Source organism: Notolepis coatsorum, assembly GCF_963971535.1.
Source record: "Notolepis coatsorum genome assembly, chromosome: 8".
NCBI classification, from domain to species: Eukaryota; Metazoa; Chordata; class Actinopteri; order Aulopiformes; family Paralepididae; genus Notolepis; species Notolepis coatsorum.
In genome coordinates, this window is record NC_140172.1 from 67,678,006 (window position 1) to 67,700,080 (window position 22,075).

General features: G+C 42.4%; 1 protein-coding gene across 1 annotated transcript in view; it reads right to left on the reverse strand.

The window, feature by feature from the left end:
- brwd3 (bromodomain and WD repeat domain containing 3) overlaps window positions 1-22,075 on the reverse strand; it is a 143,358-nt gene that overhangs the window by 57,719 nt on the left and 63,564 nt on the right. The window contains exons 18-23 of the mRNA XM_084320247.1: window positions 20,707-20,850; window positions 16,501-16,654; window positions 8,388-8,481; window positions 2,643-2,813; window positions 1,218-1,291; window positions 593-782 (exon numbers count right to left, since the gene is read on the reverse strand). Coding sequence (XP_084176373.1) covers window positions 593-782; window positions 1,218-1,291; window positions 2,643-2,813; window positions 8,388-8,481; window positions 16,501-16,654; window positions 20,707-20,850 — 827 coding nt within the window. The remainder of the gene's footprint in view (window positions 1-592; window positions 783-1,217; window positions 1,292-2,642; window positions 2,814-8,387; window positions 8,482-16,500; window positions 16,655-20,706; window positions 20,851-22,075) is intronic.

Genomic DNA, 22,075 nt, shown 5'->3' on the forward strand with positions numbered 1-22,075 from the left:
ACGGTTTCTGGTTCGGGAAGACTAACCATCTTCGTGGGTACAATGCTATCGACTATATTACTATCTACGTCTATATTTCTATCTACTACTATGTCTATGCTACTATATACTATGTCTATACTACTATGTATCGCTGCTGGCGGGACAAAACCTCATAACTCCAAAAACCCAACTTTTCAGCAGATGAAAAAAACGAACACAGATTTGAGGGCGAATAGAGTTAGGAGGTTTAGACAGATGATCGGTTTAATGCTTTCCCATTGTTTAAACTTTGTAAAACCCACACACATGGAGGATGATCTACGGAGTTGATGTATATATATAAAAAAAAAAATGTAATGGAGTTATGAGGTTGTCCCGCCAGCAGCGATATGCTACTTCTACTATATAATAGGCAACTATGTCTATACTACTATACTATAGCACTCAAGTTCGACACTGCTAGATGAACAAAAACCCTTAGCCGCCAGAGGTGTACCCCTCCTGCTGACTTGTTGTTCACAATTTGTAAGTCGCTTTGGATAAAAGTGTCAGCTAGATGACAATGTAAACATGGGGGAGCAGCTGTGATGTATGTAAGTGGGAGCCCAACCTTCTGCTTGGCCTGCTTGGCTTTCTTCCTCTTCTCCGTTTGTCTCCTCCTGGTCTCCTCTCCCTGGCCTTCCTCTTCCTCCGAGCTGCTGTCCTGCGGAGGTCGGACCTGCCGCCTGGTTGTTCGCTTTGGTGGCTGCAGGTTGATTCCTGCATCCGCTGTCCAATCAGAGTAGTCACTGGAAGAATCACTGAGGGGGAGGGTTGGCAACGTTAGGTATTGTTAAAAAGCTTCATCACTTAGGAGGTAAGTGATGAAAGGAATATGGTTAAGTGACTATATAGAACAGGGTTCCTAGGCATTTTCCAGACCAGATTTGATAACTCAAGATTCAAGAGGTTTATTCATCATATACATACACAAGACATATAGTGAAGTGAAACTCTATATCACTATGGTTTATACCTGTTGAAAGTGTCTGGTCACCACGACTCAACTATATGTAACTCATTCTATATCTAAAGACAATCAAATATTACCAAGTGTGAAATGACATAAAATGAATAATCAAATGTGTATTGGGACTGAACAACAACATATTTCTATACTTTGCAAGCCTGTGTAAGAACCCTTTGAATGGGACGTTCACCGTGATCTATAAGAACACCATGAACCAGGGCGTTACCTGGGGCTACTTTCCGTCCGCCACCGTGCCTCACCGTCAGAGGAAGCATCGCTGGGCTCCACATTTTCCTCTGGCTGTGGACAAAAACAGAATGAAACACTGAGCCACATACATCCATGATGAAGCCACTGTTCTGATGGACCTCTAATGTAAGCGTCAAACATGCATCCTGTGATGGACCTCTAATGTAAGCATCAAACATGCATCCTGTGATGGACCTCTAATGTACCGGTAAGCATCAAACGTGCATCCTGTGATGGACCTCTAATGTAAGCATCAAACGTGCATCCTGTGGCTGCAGAGGACGCAGTGTAAAAGGTGAGGAGTGACGTAATGTCAGGTTAATCCTGAAATGCGTATATAAGAAATAAAACCGGCAGAAAATGGGGAGGTTTTCAAATAAGGATCATGAAGAGCGTAGACGAGCGTGTAGATAGTAGGGATGGGCATCGGATTTTGAATATATTGAATATAGTCGTTAAGTTATAAAATAAATCAAATCGTTTATGCAGATATCGTTTTGTCTCAAAATAAACGTCCCCTCATTTTTACGGTGTAGTGAATTGAGAGGGGACCCTATTAACTGTTACACCGCCCGGACGGCACGCTGGGTACAGCTCACTAACTAACCAGGTAGCATAACAGTATGTTAACAAAAGAAAGATGAATAAAGAGACTGGAGAGGTTACATGGTAGCAACGTTTTGTACGTTGTCAGTTACTGTATGTAACATTCAGGAGGAAAAAAAAAGCTCACCATGAACACCTGATCTTAAATCAAGGCAAGGTTGATCAACCAAAATGGTAATTGAAATTCCATTAATTGCGCAGCCCTAACCTGGCCCCAGTGAGCCGCTGTGGCAGAATGCCCTGCTGCTCCCACCTCCCCCTCACTGTCCAGCTCTGCCTGGCTGTACGAGACAGAATGCCCTGCTGCTCCCACCTCCCCCTCACTGTCCAGCTCTGCCTGGCTGTACGAGACAGAGTGCCCTGCTGCTCCCACCTCCCCCTCACTGTCCAGCTCTGCCTGGCTGTACAAGACAGAGTGCCCTGCTGCTCCCACCTCCCCCTCACTGTCCAGCTCCCCCTGGCTGTACGAGACAGAATGCCCTGCTGCTCCCACCTCCCCCTCACTGTCCAGCTCTGCCTGGCTGTACGAGACAGAGGGCCCTGCTGCTCCCACCTCCCCCTCACTGTCCAGCTCTGCCTGGCTGTACGAGACAGAATGCCCTGCTGCTCCCACCTCCCCCTCACTGTCCAGCTCCCCCTGGCTGTACGAGACAGAATGCCCTGCTGCTCCCACCTCCCCCTCACTGTCCAGCTCTGCCTGGCTGTACGAGACAGAGGGCCCTGCTGCTCCCACCTCCCCCTCACTGTCCAGCTCTGCCTGGCTGTACGAGACAGAGCACCCTGCCACTCCCCTCACCTCCCCCTCACTGTCCAGCTCCTCCTGGCTGTCTGCGCTCCTCCTCCGCCGGCTGCTCCTGCTCCCCGGTGGCTGGACCTGAGCGGAGCGGGTGTGGTAGGCGTGGTGCTGCTGCTTCTTCTTCCTCTGGGAGGGACGGAGAGTCCGCATGGTGGTCGCCGGCGTGTCCGTCTGGGGGGGGTAACGGGAATTAAAACGAGTTCAAAAGGAAGCAATTAATTTCATTTTATTTAACCAGGCAGGTCGATGAGCTGAGATGTGAAATACATATTTTTTGTACATTTTATATTGTATTTGTATTTTATATTGTATCTATAGTGTTAGTTAGGGAATTTTAGCAAGATGTTTGGACCATCTGTGAAACAATTTATTACCAATAGCTTTATTCACCAAAGTGTTCCTATAGGTGTCTACTAACACCACTCAATTTATTCAAACCCAAATCCTCTGGGAAAATTCTGGAGAGCCAATCAAAGTTAAGGAGCCCAGGGGGCTTGGGCGAAAAATATGAAAAAAATGTATTAACGTGTGGGGTGACTAACTAGGGGTTTTCAGGGGTGCTGAATCTATTCCAACCATTAGTTTTGAGTAAGAATGGCTCCCTGGCCATACAATATTGGTATATTATATATATAGTATAATATATTTTAAGCTATAATGTACAGCAAAAAGGGTATAATCAACGGTATGGGACTGAGGTGTTGTTGGTTTGATTCTATTCTGGAAAATAAAATATGAAAATATTGCAAAACACTAATAAGTGTTCACCTACTGTGCACATCAGTAGGATACACCGTCTGCATGTGGGGAAGGAGCAGGAGTGCTGCATCATGGCAAATATTTCTGCACAACAAAAACGATTTTAAAGGATAACTCCACTTTTTTTTTAAATTAGCTTATTTAACATCTTCCCTGGAGTTAGACAAGAAGATGCATACCTTTTTTGTCTCTGTGCGTGCATTTTAGCTTTGGGAATAGACGCTCCGTTAGCATAGCTTAGCTTCATCACTGGAAGTGGGGGAGGACAGTAGCCTTACAGTGCCTTACAGTGTATTGCAAGGTCTGACATTGACCAAACTTGATATGCATGACCTTGGTGGGATCTAGGTCAACTCCTGAAAAGGGGGTCAATGTCAGACCTTGCAATCAAAAGTTAGGGGCGCACTGAAATTATGGCAAGGGTTATTAGCCCCCTAACTTTTGATTGCAAAGTCTGACATTGACCCCCTTTTCAGGAGTTGACCTAGAGCCCACCAAGGTCATGCATATCAAGTTTGGTCAATGTCAGACCTTGCAATACACTGTAAGGCACTGTAAGGCTACTGTCCTCCCCCACTTCCAGTGATGAAGCTAAGCTATGCTAACGGAGCGTCTATTCCCAAAGCTAAAATGCACGCACAGAGACAAAAAAGGTATGCATCTTCTTGTCTAACTCCAGGGAAGATGTTAAATAAGCTAATTTAAAAAAAAAGTAGAGTTATCCTTTAAGGTATGATCGTTTAACTACTCTTTGGGAGAGTAATTGGTTTTCCTCTGCTGGCAAAAGGTTTGATAACTGTAAATGTAGCACTTTATCAATTTTCTCTAGTTTATTGCTAACAATAAACAACCATTCACCTAGCTAAAGTTTGCTTACAGCTAACATTAGATAGATAGCTAGCATCAGAGTGGTTATAAGATCAGCTGGACTGATCTACTTTTTCAGTGAAGATAATCTTGTAGTTCACTCACTCCATCAATAAGTCTTGCTGTGTGGACCAGTTCTGTATGTTTTGACACTAATAATGACACTTGTCTTTTAGTAGACTACAACATAGAAGAGGATTCTGTAGCTTGTTGCTTAAGGTGCTTCATCTGTGGTGGTCCTGAGACTGGTATTAAAAAGCTCTCAAAATTCACCCAAAAAGGCTATGCACAGATTTAGTCTTATTCTGAGAGTGTGGACGATGAAGCATTAATCAGAAGACTACGTGAAGACTGGAAAAACGGAGATGATCCCAAGTTTAGACGCCATTTGGAATGCAGAACAGAGCTATACAATGGTGCAAGAAGTAAATCCACTGGAAATCGTACGTTTGTTTTATTTTTCATTGTGATGAAAGCACTTGCAGTTTTCAATCATATTCTATGTTGTGAGTGACATCTCAATTTAATAAATTTTTTTAACAAATGTTATTCTTTAGGGCAAGATGAGCAAGACCAACATCCAGACAGGTTGAACAGACGCAGCGTATTGTCTGGGTCAAGTAGTCAATGTGCTAGCAGCTCCATCATAGTTGGATGGTTGGAAGAAGTAAACCCCTTCGATAACACACGGGACAGGAAGACCCTGGTGTCCTTCTCTACAGGGTTTAGCAGCTCTCCCGGAGACCCAGTAAATGCGGATCAGGCAGAGGAGATTGGCAGAACCATACAGGCCAAGATGGATGGGAAAACTTAATGATACAATGCAAACAAAGTACAAAGTCAAATCATTAGCAACCCTCAGATCTGGACCCAAAGTCAGTGGGGAGAAGCTGGTTATTGACTCACTCAGGCTCTTCAACCGCCTCATCATCATCAGTGAGCGTGAATTCAAGACCAAAGAAGCTCTGCTATTTGAGTTGACGCCAACACTGATGTCTCTTTTTGACAAAAACCAGAAGATGCGAAAGCCAGATAAGGCTGCCCTAGCAAAGTTCCTAAAGACATTTGTGGAACCCATTGGGCAAACCCCATGCACGAGCCTTGTGATTGATGGTGGGTGGCTCCTGCACAATGTCAAGTGGGAGGTTAACCTCACCTGGAAGGACATCGCTGAGAGCTACCTCCGGTTTGTGAAGGCCATGGGAAGCCAGCACCTCCGGATCACTGTGGTTTTTGACGGATATGACAACCCGACCAAGGACCATGATCATCTCAGACGTACAAAGCATGCATGCTGTGACATCCAGATTCGCCCAGACATCCAAACCATTATTCCTATAGAAAAGTTCCTAGACAACAAGAACAACAAGGCCCAGCTTATCCTGCTTCTAGCCGAGACATTCCGTAGTAATGGAATCCGTGTACATCAATGCTTTGATGATGCAGACACTTCCATCATCCAGGCAGCTCTAGATGAGGCAAGAGGGTCCGCTGTTGAAGGGAGAGCTGAGGATACAGACATCCTGGTTATGCTCATTCATCATGATGCAGACCACTCAGTCTTCTTCACAACAGCAAACAATGTGTCTTACGATGTTGGAAAGATACAAGAGGCCCTCCCAGAGAAATACAGGAAATATCTGCTCTTTCTACACAGCTTCTCAGGCTGCGATACCGTGTCTGCAATTTCTGGCTTTAGCAAACCAACTTTGCTATGCACACTCTGCAAGACGGACCAAGCTGAGAAGGCCATGGACGTTTTTCTTGACATCCAAGCCCAGAAAGATACAATCATCACAGCCGGCTGTGAAATAGTCAAACTCATGTTCCATGGGAAACCACCCAAAGGCTTGGGGGACTTGAGATTTGAAATGTTCAGCAAGCGGGCTGCAGCAGGGAAAATCAGCCATGGGAAACTGCCCCCGACTACAGCAGCAGCAGCACAACATTCTCTCCGGGCATATATCCAAACCAGAGACTGGCTTCTACTACAAAGTCCATCACTGGATGTTCTGGACTATGGCTGGAAACTGGGAGCAGAAGGCTATGCACCAGTCCCTACCACAGACCCCATTGCCCCAGACTATCTCCTGAAATTAATCAGCTGCAACTGTGAGAGAGACTGCAGTACACGCAGGTGCTGCTGTAAAAAACAGGGGGTCAAGTGCATATCTGCTTGTGGCAAGTGTAAAGGAGAGTGCCATAACAACCAGACAGATGAGAAAAAGAGTGAGGAAGATGGGGAGTTGGCTTAGTAAAAAAAACCTGAAACCATGCATCAATAATGCACATTTCTATACCATTCCATTCTATGTAACGTTACATTTATCTTGGAATAAAGTAAAAATATATGTTCTTATGGAAAAAAATTGTTTTTACTAAAAAACAAATGGTTGGAATAGATTCAGCACCCCTGAAAACCCCTAGTTAGTCACCCCACACGTTAATATTTGATTTTAATTTTTGTTCATATTTTTCGCCCAAGCCCCCTGGACTCCTTAACTTTGATTGGCTCTCCAGAATTTTCCCAGAGGATTTGGGTTTGAATAAATTGAGAGGTGTTAGTAGACACCTATAGGAACACTTTGGTGAAGAAAGCTATTGGTAATACATTTTTTCACAGATGGTCCAAACATCTTGCTAAAATTCCCTAACTATGTATATAGATACTGGACTGTATAGGACTGTGAAGCTCTGAATTTCCCCAAGGGGATTAATAAAGGATCATCTTATCTTATTGTTCATGGGGCAACGGTTTCTTTAAATAAAACGTTTCTAATTAATCTCTTGCTTGTTTTTCCCTCATTCCATGTAGTATTAAAAACCTGAAAATGTATTTTGTGTTTACTGCAAAGCGGAGGGGCCGAGATGTTACTGACCAAATACTCTATATGAGTGATGGCTGTCGGAATGTAGCGCTATTTAACACTTTATCTTAAAGGTCCCATGCATTATAAATGTCATTTTTCAGTCTCTAGCATTGTATTATAGTAATAGGAGTTCGTATCAATGTGTTTTAGGGTCTAAATACCATATTGGCGAATTGCTCCGTTTCAGCCCAACCCCTCTGTGCCTCTAGTAAATCGGGTCATTTTGATTTGAAGTCCCTGAGCACGTCACTGGGCGCTGTGGATAGACACAGTGATGCGATTGGCTCTGTGGTTGGAGCTAATGCCCGCCCCCATTCTACCTAGACTAGACAGCGAGTGGGGCTGCGGGGCCGAGAGGAAGAGAGAGCCGAGAGGGAGCCGAGAGAAAGGAAGAGAGAGGGAGGGAGGGAGAGAGAGGGGGCACTTGGGGGGGGGGGGTACCTGCCGGCCGCGCGCCACACGGGAGATTGAAAGAAAGAAAAGAAAAAAGTTGCCTCGTCTCATCAGCGAGAGCCGAGTGGGAGAGAAAGGACAGAAAAAAAGGAAGAGGGAGGGAGGGAGAGAGAGGGGGCACCTGCCGCACGGAGGTCCGCGCGACACACACCTCCGAACGGGAGAGTGATAGAAAGAAAAAAGGAAGAGAGGTAGGTCGGTCTCTCTCTCTCTCTCTCTCTCTCTCTCTCTCTCTCTCTATTATTTGTGTAAATAAGGTTATACGCCGACCATTAAGAAAATACATGTTAGTTTAGGAATAAGGGGCAGGTAACTATATAACTATAAGATTTATTCTTCTTCCTGCTCCTTTTGTCCATGGAATGACTATTTATGATTTTTTAATGAAGAAACTATGATTGTATTATTCCATGTGGCAAATAAAAAACTCTGAACTGAACTGAACTCTCTCTCTTCCCCCCCCTCCCTCCCTCCCTCTACCAGTGCAGACTGTGGTCTGACTGTCACTCAAAGTGCTTATGGGCGGAGCCAGGCCATAACAGCCTGATTTCTCGAGGCTGAAAAATGATGGTTTCGAGTACTTGATTAGAAATATAAAACAATGAATTTTTTTGAAAAAAAAATTACAAATGTCTTCAATAGACTAACAGGAATTGTGTAAAGTTGCCCAAATAGTGCTAGGAATAGCAGTGCATAGCCCCTTTAACAAAAAATCTTTTGCATCTCGTTCCAACTGCTGGGAGCAGCAAATTGGAAGGAGGATTGAGCAGAGGATGCAGTGCTTTGACGATGGTACCTTGGGGGCGCCGGCTTCCACTTTCCTCCTTCTCTTCGTACTGTAGAGGGAACATTCCAGCTCTCCTTTAGCTCGTCTGGTCGCCTCCATCACCCTGGAAGATTTAGAGTCATTAAATAATACATAATACACAAAGGCACTGTGAACAGACTTGCCACGGTAGTTGTTCAGGCATTTTTTATTGAAAACCATTTAGTTCATTTTCACTTATCAGTGCAGACATAAAAGAAAACGTAAATTTGTAAAATACTAAACGGGTTATCAAACATTCAAGTCAGACAACATTATAAACTGAACATGTCTGCACGGACAGCTATTTGTGGTTTCACTTTCATTTACAGAGTAGTTTTAACTTTACATGAAGGAGAGAAAGGCTCTAGAGATGACATGACATGTTACACAACAATAGCTTGGTTGAGGATTTGAAAATATTTTGGATTAAACCCCACAGCAGCTAAAGCTTGACTGGAGGAGCTTAGAGGACCAGTCCAGACCAGCAACAGTATGTTTGACTAGAGGAGCTCAGAGAACCAGTTCAGACCAGCAACAGTATGTTTGACTGGAGAGGAGCTCAGAGGACCAGTTCAGACCAGCAACAGTATGTTTGACTGGAGAGGAACTCAGAGGACCAGTTCAGACCAGCAACATTATGTTTGACTGGAGAGGAGCTCAGAGGACCAGTTCAGACCAGCAACAGTATGTTTGACTGGGAGAGGAGCTCAGAGGACCAGTTCAGACCAGCAACAGTATGTTTGACTGGAGGAGCTCAGAGGACCAGTTCAGACCAGCAACAGTATGTTTGACTGGAGAGGAGCTCAGAGGACCAGTTCAGACCAGCAACAGTATGTTTGACTGGAGAGGAGCTCAGAGGACCAGTTCAGACCAGCAACAGTATGTTTGACTGGAGAGGAGCTCAGAGGACCAGTTCAGACCAGCAACAGTATGTTTGACTGGAGAGGAGCTCAGAGGACCAGTTCAGACCAGCAACAGTATGTTTGACTAGAGAGGAGCTCAGAGGACCAGTTCAGACCAGCAACAGTATGTTTGACTGGAGAGGAGCTCAGAGGACCAGTTCAGACCAGCAACAGTATGTTTGACTGGAGAGGAGCTCAGAGGACCAGTTCAGACCAGCAACAGTATGTTTGACTGGAGAGGAGCTCAGAGGACCAGTTCAGACCAGCAACAGTATGTTTGACTGGAGAGGAGCTCAGAGGACCAGTTCAGACCAGCAACAGTATGTTTGACTGGAGAGGAGCTCAGAGGACCAGTTCAGACCAGCAACAGTATGTTTGACTGGAGAGGAGATCAGAGGACCAGTCCAGACCAACAGCAGTATATTTGCGCAGTATGTGATCAATGCATTACATTGATCTGTCCGTCAACGAACAGATAGAAAAGTGACTGAAGGTAATACGGTCCGTTAGTTTATTTTCAAATTAGAACCTAACGTGAACCGTCTGTCCAACAAATGGATACCAATAATTGAAAATGTATTGAAAACAGATGTAGACGGACAGACACAGCAGATCAATGTAGCCGCATAACTACATAAGATCAAATTAAGCGCTCTACAGATATTGAGCGCCATTTTGTAAAATGTCTGGCGTCACCAGTAATATCGGTGTTGTCATGAGTTTATTAGTCATGGGAAATTCAACATAACCGTGGCAACCTTACAGCTAACTAAGTCAGAGTTATATGTACTCCGGAATAGGGACAAGGCTCAGCAAATATCGTCTGATCCTTTAAATCCCCTTCATAGTGAGTTTCATAAGCTTCCACCTGGAAGGTGCTATAGTTCCCCTAGCCCCAAAAACATATTTAAGAAGTCTTTCATTCCACCTGCCATTGCTCCGATGAATTCTTAGATTTAAATTTAACCATAGTACTGAAGCTAGTAGGGACCTGAAGCTCCGTTTGTGTTGTTGTTTTACTAGAGCACATAAAAGTGTTTTGTATCATTTGGAATTTGAAGCATATGCCATTATGTACAGCAGCTCCACTCTTAACCCTTTCACTGCCACATGACAGAAGGTTAACCCTTTACTATCACACAACCAACGGTCGTAAAGGGTTAACCTTCTGTCGTGTGGCAGTCAAAGGGTTAACCTTCTGTGTATTGTTGCAGTGAAAGGGTTAACCGTTTGGTGGTGCTGCAGTGAAAGGGTTAACGCTGAGCTCAGACTGTGGATTAACTTTGTGGATTTTTTTATTAAAGGGGACATGCATTGCTATTCCTTTCACTATTTGGGCAACTTTACACAATTCCTGTGAGTCTATGGAACACATCTGTAAGTTTGTTTTATATTTCTAATCAAGTACTCAAAAACAGCATTTTTCTAGTTCAAGATTTCAAGCTGATTTGGCTGGGCTCCGCCCATAAGCGCCTTGAGTGACAGTCACCCACACAGCGTGATACATACGAGCAGGGGAGAAAACTAACTCTTTAACAACTGGCGAGTATCTGATTTTTTACCAGCCAAAAAAATAATCACTAATTGTGATAATTACTTTTTTTTATGTCTTCGTCTAAATTGATTTTCAATCATAGTAATAATCACACTGTGTCTCTACTCTTTAAAATATTTATTAGCATAAAACATTAATAACCGTGTCTCTACTCTTCACAATATTAGCATAAAACATATTAACATGAAAGAGGGATCTATTCTGGACTGGGTTGGGCTGAACTGGGCAGTGAAAGATGTTTGGACTGGGTTGGGCAGTGAAAGAAAAAAACCGAAGTATGTTGTGAAGTGTATAGATAGATGTGAAATGTATAGATGTAGCAGTACTGTCTATCTGTATGTCGTGTATGTCATATGTTATAATGAATTGAAAATGGGGGACCCTGATGTAAACAAGACGAAAGTCTTTCTCTGGTCTGCATCCCCTTAACAATTGTGTGTATTGAGCCGTACTGTATTGCACCCATTCTGCAATCTGTTAATAAAGTTTTCAATCAATCAATCAAGTTAACTTTGAACCTCGGTTGTCAAGCCGCGTCAATGTTGTGTATGTATCTGAGTGGCATCACAACGGTGTTCACTGTGCCTTTAAGACGGCACGGTGGCCTTACGACAGTGCTGTGAAGTACCGTCAAGTGTTGTGGTAACGTCAGTTGGGTTGGTGTGCTGTTGTGCACTGGTTGAGCTAGCCCCTTTCGTGACTGCGATGTGCAAGCCAGGGGCTTTTGAGCATGAAATAAAATGTCTAACCTTAGTCGTAGTCCGGTGCTTTTTTGGAAACATTATAGTCATAACGCTAACATGGGGCTGGCTGCTTTGAGCACACGGGGCTAACATTAGCTAGCAAGCAGCTATAGCTAAAACGCTAACTAGAAGCTAACTACTGTACAGTTCCAATAGACTAACATTACACCTCTGTGATTTAAATGTGCCCATATTAACTTATACTCGAGGGTTGTACTAGGGTTGGATGCAGTTCCCCGTTGGTCAGTCTGTCTGTTTTCCATCTTCTGCTGTGTTTAACGTTATCCGTTTGCGAGTGCTCCCTTTCACTGCGCGAACTCGCACCATTTGCCAGTGACTGTGATTGCAAAATGTTTTGTTTAGTCGCCAGACTGGCGAGTGGTCTTCATGAATCACTCGCCAAACGTAAAAAATACTCGCATTTGTAAAGTGGCCTACCGTACTTTTCGGACTATAAGCCGCGGCTTTTTTCCCCATTTTTCGACCCTGCGGCTTATATAACGGTGCGGCTTATATGTGACTCGACGTGACCAAACTCGAAAATGTAAACATCTAAATATAGCTTTTTTGACTGCATTGAAATGTTATTTATCTGTTCCTTTATTTGCTAAACTTAATACAACTTGTAAATGAGTTAATACTTGTTATTTGTCCGACAGTATTGTGTCCCAATGCTAATTACATATGGTAATTAAACATTAAAACACCTGCGGCTTATAGTCCAGTGCGGCTTATATATGTACACATCATTCAATTTAGCTGCTGCGGCTTATAGTCAGGTGCGGCTTATAGTGCGAAAAGTACGGTAATTTCCTCCCCTGCATACGAGAGAGAGAACGAGCAAGTGAGAGAGACAGAGACAGACAGAGAGAGGGAGAGAGACAGACAGAGAGGGGAGAGATGCGTCCCCGACACACACGCAGTCAAGTTTGTGTGTAAATGCTCCGACGAGGGAGAGACGGCGCACACACATTTTTACACACACTCCTGCGCGAGGTCCCTCTCTCCCTCTCTAACTCTCTCTCTATATCCCTCCCTCTCTCGCTCGTTCTCTGCTGTCTGTCGGACTCTGCACCCAGTTTGAGGAAGTAATCCACTCGCTCTGTTGAGCGAATTGTGGGCGGTGACTACAACCAGAGCCAATCAGATCACAATAAGCTCAACCAGTGCCTTATTCACGTCAGCAAAAGTCAAATCAGAACGGCTTAGTTGAGTGAGGGAAGATCTCGTGAACTCGAGACTAGACTGATGAGTCAATATGATAATTAGAGACACAGACCACATTGATATAATCCCCCATTGCTAGGAAACAATGCTAAACACTGGAAAAGGCCTTATAATGCATGGGACCTTTAAGAGAGACAGGGAATTTCCAGTCTTTAACACTTATTGGAGAAGTATTTTGTTTAGTGATGCACCGATGTGAAAATTGTGGCCGATACCGATAACCGATATTAATATTGCTGTTCTGGCCGATACCGATATTTACTAGGGATGTCTGATATTATCGGCCGACCGATATTATCGGCCGATATCGGCAGTAAAATGTGATATCGGAAAATATCGGTATAAAAAAAAAAAAAAAAAAAAAAAAAAAATTACATTTATTTAACCTTTATTTACCCAGGCAAGCAAGTAAGAACCAATTCTTATTTTATTTATTGTCAAAAGTATGCATGTTGGTTTAATTCAACAACAAGAGATATGTAATGTTAATTTTTACTTTTTTAATTATCATATTTTGCACAGATAATGCTTACATTTAGAAAGCCTTTTGAATGCATCCAGTGAAATTATTAACTCTTTCAGTGCCACTCACGAGATTTCTCGTGTTTTTTTATAGGTGGTTGCTAGCCACTCACGAGATTTCTCGGAATTATTATTATTATTATTATTTTTTTGCGATCTGAAAAATTATTGCATCAGTATTGCCGAGCTGCGCCGGTGATCACTGTGGAAAAAAGCGCCCCCTGTCGTCTCCCAGATGACATAAGTGATTTTGGAATGGACTCAATGAAAATGAATGGGGAAAAAAATCCGGTACTCCACATTTTCCAGTTCACTGATCCAGCCGGGGTTACTAGAGTTCATTCTGGAGTCTCAGATCCCCGCGGATCATGGAGATCCACTGTGTCGCGTTGGATCCATACACGTATCGATTTTTTCGAATGGTGATCAGGAATTGGAATATACCAGTTGGATACCATCTGATGTCAGGTAAGGACTCTATGTTATCAGTGGTAGGATAATCAGAGTAAGTTTGATGAAGTTATAAGCTGTTTTGTGAAATGTCTTCTTTCGGTTTCAATGTAAAACTCCGAGAGGAAATCAACGAGGCGATTATCCGCGCGCGGCCGTAATGTGCGTGCGTGCACGTATAATATTGATCATCTAGCGTTTATTTGAAAATGATTCATAAAAAGGCCGACGAATATCAACGTTGTGGAATATTCCACTAAAAGACGATTTTCATAGAATGCTCCAGAATGAGCTGTTTTTTATATCAAAACGGGGGCTTTTCTAACTGCTCTGAAACGGCAACGACGCGATAAAAAAACAATCTGCCTTCACAGCACTGTCTGGAAAATAGTCTTTGATAATGCGATGGGCAGATTAGACACATAGCCATAATTTAAAACATAGATTAGGCGATATTAACGTTAACATTGGCGCGGATGGTGGCATTCAAGCGGTAAAATGGAAAACCAGGCGTGGCACTGAAAGAGTTAATTACCTGAAATTATTCCGTTTTTTTGGGGGGAAACCCTGCATATATCGGTATCGGTTGATATCGGTATCGGTATCGGTATCGAAATTAAGAGTTGGACAATATCGGAATATCGGTATCGGTAAAAAAGCCAATATCGAGCATCCCTAATATTTACCGATGTCGATATCTCTGTATAGAAAACACTTTTTTATGATAATCAAATAAAGAGCTATTTTCCAAAACGCTTTTATTTATTTTTTACTTTTGTAACTTATTTTCAGAAATGACATATTTTGAAACTATTTAACACTTTGGATGCCACATGGTAAAACATGGTTGCATGCCAGCACCCACTTCAATGATAGCGTTGTGAACGCATAATCTATGTCTTAAATTATGGCTATGTGTCTAATCTGCCTGTCGCTTATCAATTACTTGTTTGCAGTCAACATTGTCGAAGCGGATATATATATATTTTTTTATCTGTTCATTTCCGTTTTATAGCATTTTGAAAAGCCCTTGTTTTCTTGAAAGTTTCAGGAAAATATAAAGATTCCGTGATAAACGGCATTTACTGTAATATACACAAAAAACTGTCATTTTCGGCCTATTTATGAATATTTTTCAAATAAACGCTAGATTATCGATAGTATAATTATGTACTTATGCACGCTAGAGAAGCGAGCTGAAAAATCTATTCTCTCATTTCCTGATCAGCGCACACATACACACACACATATATATGCAACCCCAGTTATCCCATTAGTTCCCCCAAACTTAGGTCTGTTATGTTAAGCTAAGAAATCTGCTAAGCATATTATTTAATTTCATTGGGTTTTTAGCCCTAGTTGCACTTTTGTTGCAACCCCAGTTATCCCATTAGTTCCCCCAAATTTAGGTGTGTTATGTTAAGCTAAGAAATCTGCTAAGAAGCATTATTTATTATTATTTTATTTCATTTTTAGCAATAGTTGCACTTTTTTGTATTTATTTCATGTTTTGAAAGATTGTGTATTACTGCATTTTTTTTTTTACATAAATCATAGTGGTTAAAAATTTTGGGTCGCGACTTAATGACTAAGGAAAATGTTGGGTCCCGAGGCTAGACCAGTTGAGAACCACTGCTTTAAAGGCTGCGTGTCTTATAAATGGCCTTTTCCAGTGTTTAGCATTGTTTTATAGCAATGGGGGGTTAGTATCAATGGGTCTGTGTCTCTAATTACCATTTTGGCGGATTGCTCTAATTCAGTTGAGACAATATCCTCCCCCAGTGAGTAGGTAATTCTGATTTTTTTTCACGTTTTGCTGACGTGAATAAGGCACTGATCTGCATATGGTTGTAACGCAACCATGCAAGTGGAAATACCTGCACTTCCTCAAGCGGGTGCCGACAGAGAGAGGCAGAACGAGCGAGCGAGAGAGAGAGATAGAGGGAGAGATAGAGAGGGACAGGAGCTTCTGTCGGGGAAACAAACACACACGCATTTACACACACACAACCTGACCGGCGTGCGGGGAAACACAAACACACACGCATTTACACACACACAACCTGTCCGGCACACTGGGAAACACAAACACACGCATTTTACACACAACCTGACCGGCAAGCGTGGAGGGTCTTCTCCCTGGTAGAGAGAGAGCGAGAGGACCGTGCGCAGGAGTGTGTAAATGTGTGTGCGCGCAGGGCTGATGGAGGGTCTTCTCCCTGGGATATCACTGTCAAAATATCTTTGACTCCCACGCGCACGCCCATATTCTGATCAGTGCAATAATATTCACAGCGGTATATATTGTCATTTGAAACAAGTTACCAATGCATTGTCCCGTGGGATTATGGCCCCCCGTGGCGAAATTAATTAGTATCCCCCTCAATCTTTCCATCTCTCTCTCTGTGCCAGTCGCAGAGTGTGGGCGACTGTCACTTAAAGCGCTTATGGGCGGAGCCCAGCCCAAACAGCTTGGAATCTTGAAGTCGAACATTTTTGCTTTTGAGTAATTGATTAAAAATATAAAACAATGAATTTTTGGGAAAAAATGTGTTCCATAGACTCACAGGAATTGTGTAAAGTTGCCCAAATAGTGAAAGGAATAGCAATGCATGTCCCCTTTAAGACTTTTTAATACCTCGCAGATACCCTGTTTATCATCCCTATATAGTGCTGTTCACGACTCTGAATGTGATCCTCACCTGTAGTTGCCACGCGGAAGCTTGTTCACCACCACTCTCCGGCTCCAGGCCAGCAGGTCCCTCTCGGTGGCCATGTGACTACGGAGGGCGTTGTGTTGCATCTGCCAGACCCCCTCCACCGACCCACTACTCTGCTGACCCATCTCCTCGCCAGCTGGGAAACGGGAGGGAAACCAGTTACCTTTAAATTAGTGCCGTCAGGCGATTAAAAAAATTTATCTAATTAATCACATTTTAATCGCATAACCATTTTAGGCCTGATATTCTATAATCATATTTCAAATGGCATGTGTCCAGATGGCAGAATTCAGTAGTGTATCTACAAAACCTTGTTTAATCATCTTTCATTTATTAATTTGCTTAGATTTTTCAGGTCTGGTAAATTTTAGCATGGTGTTATTCACAGTCAAAGATAACAAATGTTTTATTGATATTCTCATTTGGTTCATTACAATTTACTCAAGCCTAGTAACAGACACAGTATTTCTGACACAGGGAATACATTCCCTGAGATCCATATATGTCGCTAGAATCAGATACCAAGAACATGCAAATGGACCATATTAAGAAAAAGTCTGTAAATGTGTATTCTACGTTCTTTTGGAATGAATGATAAAAAAAATATATATATAGTTTTTTTTTGTTGTAAATTTTCATAACGCGATAATTTGCTGTGTAATTAATTAATCTAATTAACGCGATAAACTGACAGCCCTACTTTAAATATAACGTACCCTTCAGTGATAAAAAAAAATAAAAAGGATTAAATATGGCGTATTTCAAGTGTTTGGCACCAACTACAAAAGGCCCTGAAATGCACATTATGAGCAGAGTGCGTTTTAACACTTTCAGTGCCTTTGATTAACGTTGATTTACCCTGTTGAATGCCACCATCCACTTCAATGTTAGCGTTAAAAACGCTTAATCTATGTTTTAAATTATGGCTATGTGTCTAATTTGCCCGTCGCTTATCAATGACTTGTTTGCAGTCAACATTGTCGAAACGGATTGTTTTTTTATGGGTTCATTTTCGTTTTATAGCATTTTGAAAAGCCCTCGTTTTCAAGGAAAATATAAAGATTCCATGATAAGACATTTACTGGAATATTCTAGAATACACTAGACACATTGTCATTTTTCGGCCTATTTATGAATCGTTTTCAAATAAACGCTAGATTATCGATAGTATATGTGTACGTATGCACGCTAGACGCGAGCTGAAAAATCGATTCTCTTATTTCCTCATCAGCGATCACAGCCAAACAGCCACATCACACATAGGGGACACGCTGTTATCTCAGCGAATACAGCTCCGATTACCCCAAGACTGGTAACATAGACTCCTTACCTTAGATCAGATGTTCTCCAAAAAGATTATTCCAATTCCTGATCGCCATTCCAAATATCGCTCACGCTTATTGATCGATTATTGGCTTCTGTAAATATATATTCCAGGCTGATTTCCGTCCCGCGATCACTTCCATGTTCATCAGACGGCTTGCCAGAACAAGGCTCCGCCTCTACAGATCCCAGGTCTAAGCGACTGACCTGCAGTTACACAGGGATAGACGATAGGGGGCGCTTTTTTCGAATCTGAGCTCCTGTAGGAGCTGGTGTACCAACGGGAGAGTCGGTTGATGAAATATGAATTCAGATCGCTAATAAAAAGAATTAACGATAATAATCGTCGTGGGCACTCAGTGGGGGGGCTGATAAAACGAGATATGTCATCCGTGGCACTGAAAGGGTTAACAACCAAATCCTCTAGTATCCACTGCATATTACTCTATGTAGCAATGGAAATCTGCACCAAGGAATTGCAAATATGAAACATATTAAATTTGCCAGAAGATTGTGTTTGAAGCAATTATAAGGAGCACAAGGAATCCTCTCCAAATCAGCTCCTCCTGCAAATGAGCTTGGAAAGCAGATAATTCAAGCAGCAATATCTTTTCTGACCACTAGATGGCTGCAAGTCAACCACTGTAAACATACTTTTTTCCACCCAAAACAAAAGCCTCATCACATATAACAGGGTTCCCACAGACATTGCAAAATGAAATTCAAGGACTTTCAAGTACTTTCCCAAGCACTATATTTCATTTTAAAAAGGGCATTTAAATGCAGTTCTCTTATTTTTTTTTAAAGAAAATCATATCCAATATTTATGGCTTAAAACCGACAATTAGTTACACTTTAGATAAAAATTATATTTCTTGATTCAGAACTATTTTATCATGGATGAACAAAACGTTCAATGCAAATGGTTGATTTGAATTTCAAGGACTTTTTAAGCACTTTGTTAAAAAATTGGCTGTTTAACACATTGTCTGCTACGCAGTTTGCCTATCTTATACCACTCTCTGCCAGTGCTGTAACCCTATGGAGTCGCTCACCTTCTTTGCAGGGCTATAACTTTTAAAATATTATAGCTATATCGACATTACTATGGCCCATTCAACATCGGGTATCTATCGATCCGGATGTGGGAACGTTATATTTTCCCATTCATACATTGTCGTGTTAGTACCGTCGTGAATATAATAATTTTTTTAGAGTGTAGAGCAGTAATTCCTAGAACGCGAGTTATAGGCCCCGACGCATATTATACATAATCGATTGGCGTTTCGTTACTATACACGCTATATAAAAAAATTCAAATGAATATGATCGCTATACATTATGCTCCATCATGCGTGAAGGAAAAGGGGGGGGGGGGGGGGGGGGGAGTGGGGTCGTTTATGATTCCTTGATCGTCAGTAGCGGCTTTCTTTAGAACGACATCATACATCGATCAGATGGATTGCAATTAAATAAATGCACAATCGAGCTGGAATTAACGTTAGATTCCTCTTACCTGTGGCCAATGAGTCTGGAGAAAAAAAATTCCAATTATTTGATTTCGATCTGCTAGATCCATTTTCCGTTTGTACAACGCAATAAACGCCGAAAGCATATTGATTCTTGAGTCTCGAAAGCGATCCAATGCACTCGAGGTGTTTGTCCACGTAACGGGTTTGCTCTGCCGGAAAATTTTTCCCGATGCACAGAGCGCCACATCCGGTTTAGAGTGGAGTGCAACTCGCCCGAAATCCACCAGGCGGTGATATTGAGGGGTTGCGAGTCCAGCTGGCTCCCGGAGCCTTGCTGGATGAATTATGAATGCCAATAGCGAATAAAGGAGATAACGATCATAAAAACTAGTAAACTCGTTGTTGGCGTTATTAGATTGGCGGCCAATAACGAGTATATATTGGCGCAGAACCAGTTAACACATTGAGTGCCACGCCCCTTCCTGGAAGTGACCCCTTCCTTACCGTCCATTAACCCCATGTAAACGTAGTTGTAGTTTGTAGAGCTAAACCTATATTTTATAGTATAGCTATGGGTCTAATAACGCCGTCGAGCGTCAGTGAGTTGCTTCTGGTCAACGTGCAAAAAACAGATTATTTTTCTCATCCGCACATTTACGTTTTCTACCGTTTTGAATATGAATATAGTTTGGTTGCTTCTGAGTCATACCAGGGAAAAGACGCGAAAACTGCGTTTTTGTGTAATTCAATAAACACGCTGTCATTTTTCGCCTGATTATCGGATCTTCCTGAAATCAACATTAGATCATAATTATTATCCTTCCTCGTGCAAGCATGCAATGTGATTTAGACCGTTGCGCCGCTGATGTAATGCAAATTGCAAATTGTAATGCAAATGCAAATTGAGCATTGCAGACACAACGGGCGGGCGTGGTCAGTAGTCCAAACCATCCCTACAAGCGTGTGTTTTGCCGGAGTGTTTAGGACCCGCCCCCACACCGCAGCTCGGTAGAGAAAAGAAACAAACCCGTTTCTAACGGGGTGCAATAATGGCCGAAGGCGTTAGAGGGCGGTATTAGACCGTCTGCCAGCTCAGACACATTCAGTACAGCATGCACAAGGTGCCCCGCTGAATTATGAATGGCAATAGCGAATAAAAGAAATACTGTGAGAAAAACGTAGATCTACGTTTCCGGCAGTCAACGATCGGGCGACAGAAACGTAGTTCTACGTTTTCGGCAACCAAATGGTTAAGGAATTCCAGGCCCAGGAGTTTTTTTTAATCAAGCACTTTAAGCACTTCAAGGACCTTGTGCGAACCCTGATAAACATAAAACTGCCTTACTGACATAATCTTGTTATAACTGAGATTAACAGTCCCTTTAAAACGTACCCGCGTCATCTTCAGGAGACCCTGCGTTCTGCTGCTCATCCTGCTCGTTCTGAAGCCGCCTGATGAGGTCGTCTAGTGGGCTCTCATCTTGACCCCCCTCTGCCGTCTGCTGGCCGAGGACCTGCTCGACCACCTCTCCATCACCTAGGCAACAAGAAGCAGATCCCAGCCATTGTTAGTATTATTATTGTCCTGTGAAGTCATGTCTATTCTTATTATTGTATGTTGTCATGTTTTGTTTTATATTTCATGTAAAAGAAAGAAGACAAATAAACATAAAGCAGATCCGAGCCAATGTGTCAACATTTACTAAATCCATGTAGGTTTTTTTAAAGGGTTGAAGCGTCCGTCACATCGGAGAAAACCTTAACACATTCTGCGCCATTAACAAGTTAACTCGTTATTGGCCCCCAATCGTTGAGCGCCAACAACAAGTTAACTCGTTTTTATGATCGTTATTTCCTTTATTCGCTATTGGCATTCATAAATCATCAAGCAAGGCTCGGGGAGCCAGCTGGACTCAGTCTGATATTTCAACGCCTCAATACTGCCGCCTGGTGGATTTCGGGCAAGTTGCACTCCACTCTAAACCGGATGTGGCGCTCTGTGCATCGGGGAAAATGTTCCGGCAGAGCTATCTTGTTATGTTGATCCAGACAAACACTTGAGTGCATTGGATCACTTTCGAGACACAAGAATCAATATGCTTTCGGCGTTTATTGAGTCATACAAACGGAAAATGGATCTAGCAGATCGAAATCAAATTGGAATATTTTTCCTCCAGACTCATCGGCCACAGCTAAGAGGAATCTAACGTTAATTCCAGCTCGATTGTCCATTTATTTCATTGCAATCCATCTGATCAACGTATGATGTCGTACTAAAGAAAGCCGTTACTGACAATCAAGGAATCATAAACGACCCCCCCCCCCTTTCCTTCACGCATGATTGAGGATAATGTATACCGAGCATATGCATTTGAATTTTTTAATATAGCGTGTATAGGAACGAAACACCAATAGATTATGTATAATATGCGTCTGGGCCTATAGTTCTAGGAATTACTGCTCTACACTCTAAAAACATACTTATATTCACGACGGTACTAACACGACAATGTATGAATGGAAAAATATAACGTTCCACATCCGGAACGATATATACCCGATGTTGAATGTCGATATAGCTATAATATTTTAAAAGTTATAGCCCTGCAAAGAAGGTGAGCGACTCCATAAGCTTACACCACTGGCAGAGAGTGGTATAAGATGGGCAAACTGCGTGGCACAGAATGTGTTAACGCCTATGAACTAGGGCCGTCACTAACGATTATTTTGTTATCAATTCATCAGTTTTATTATTATTATTT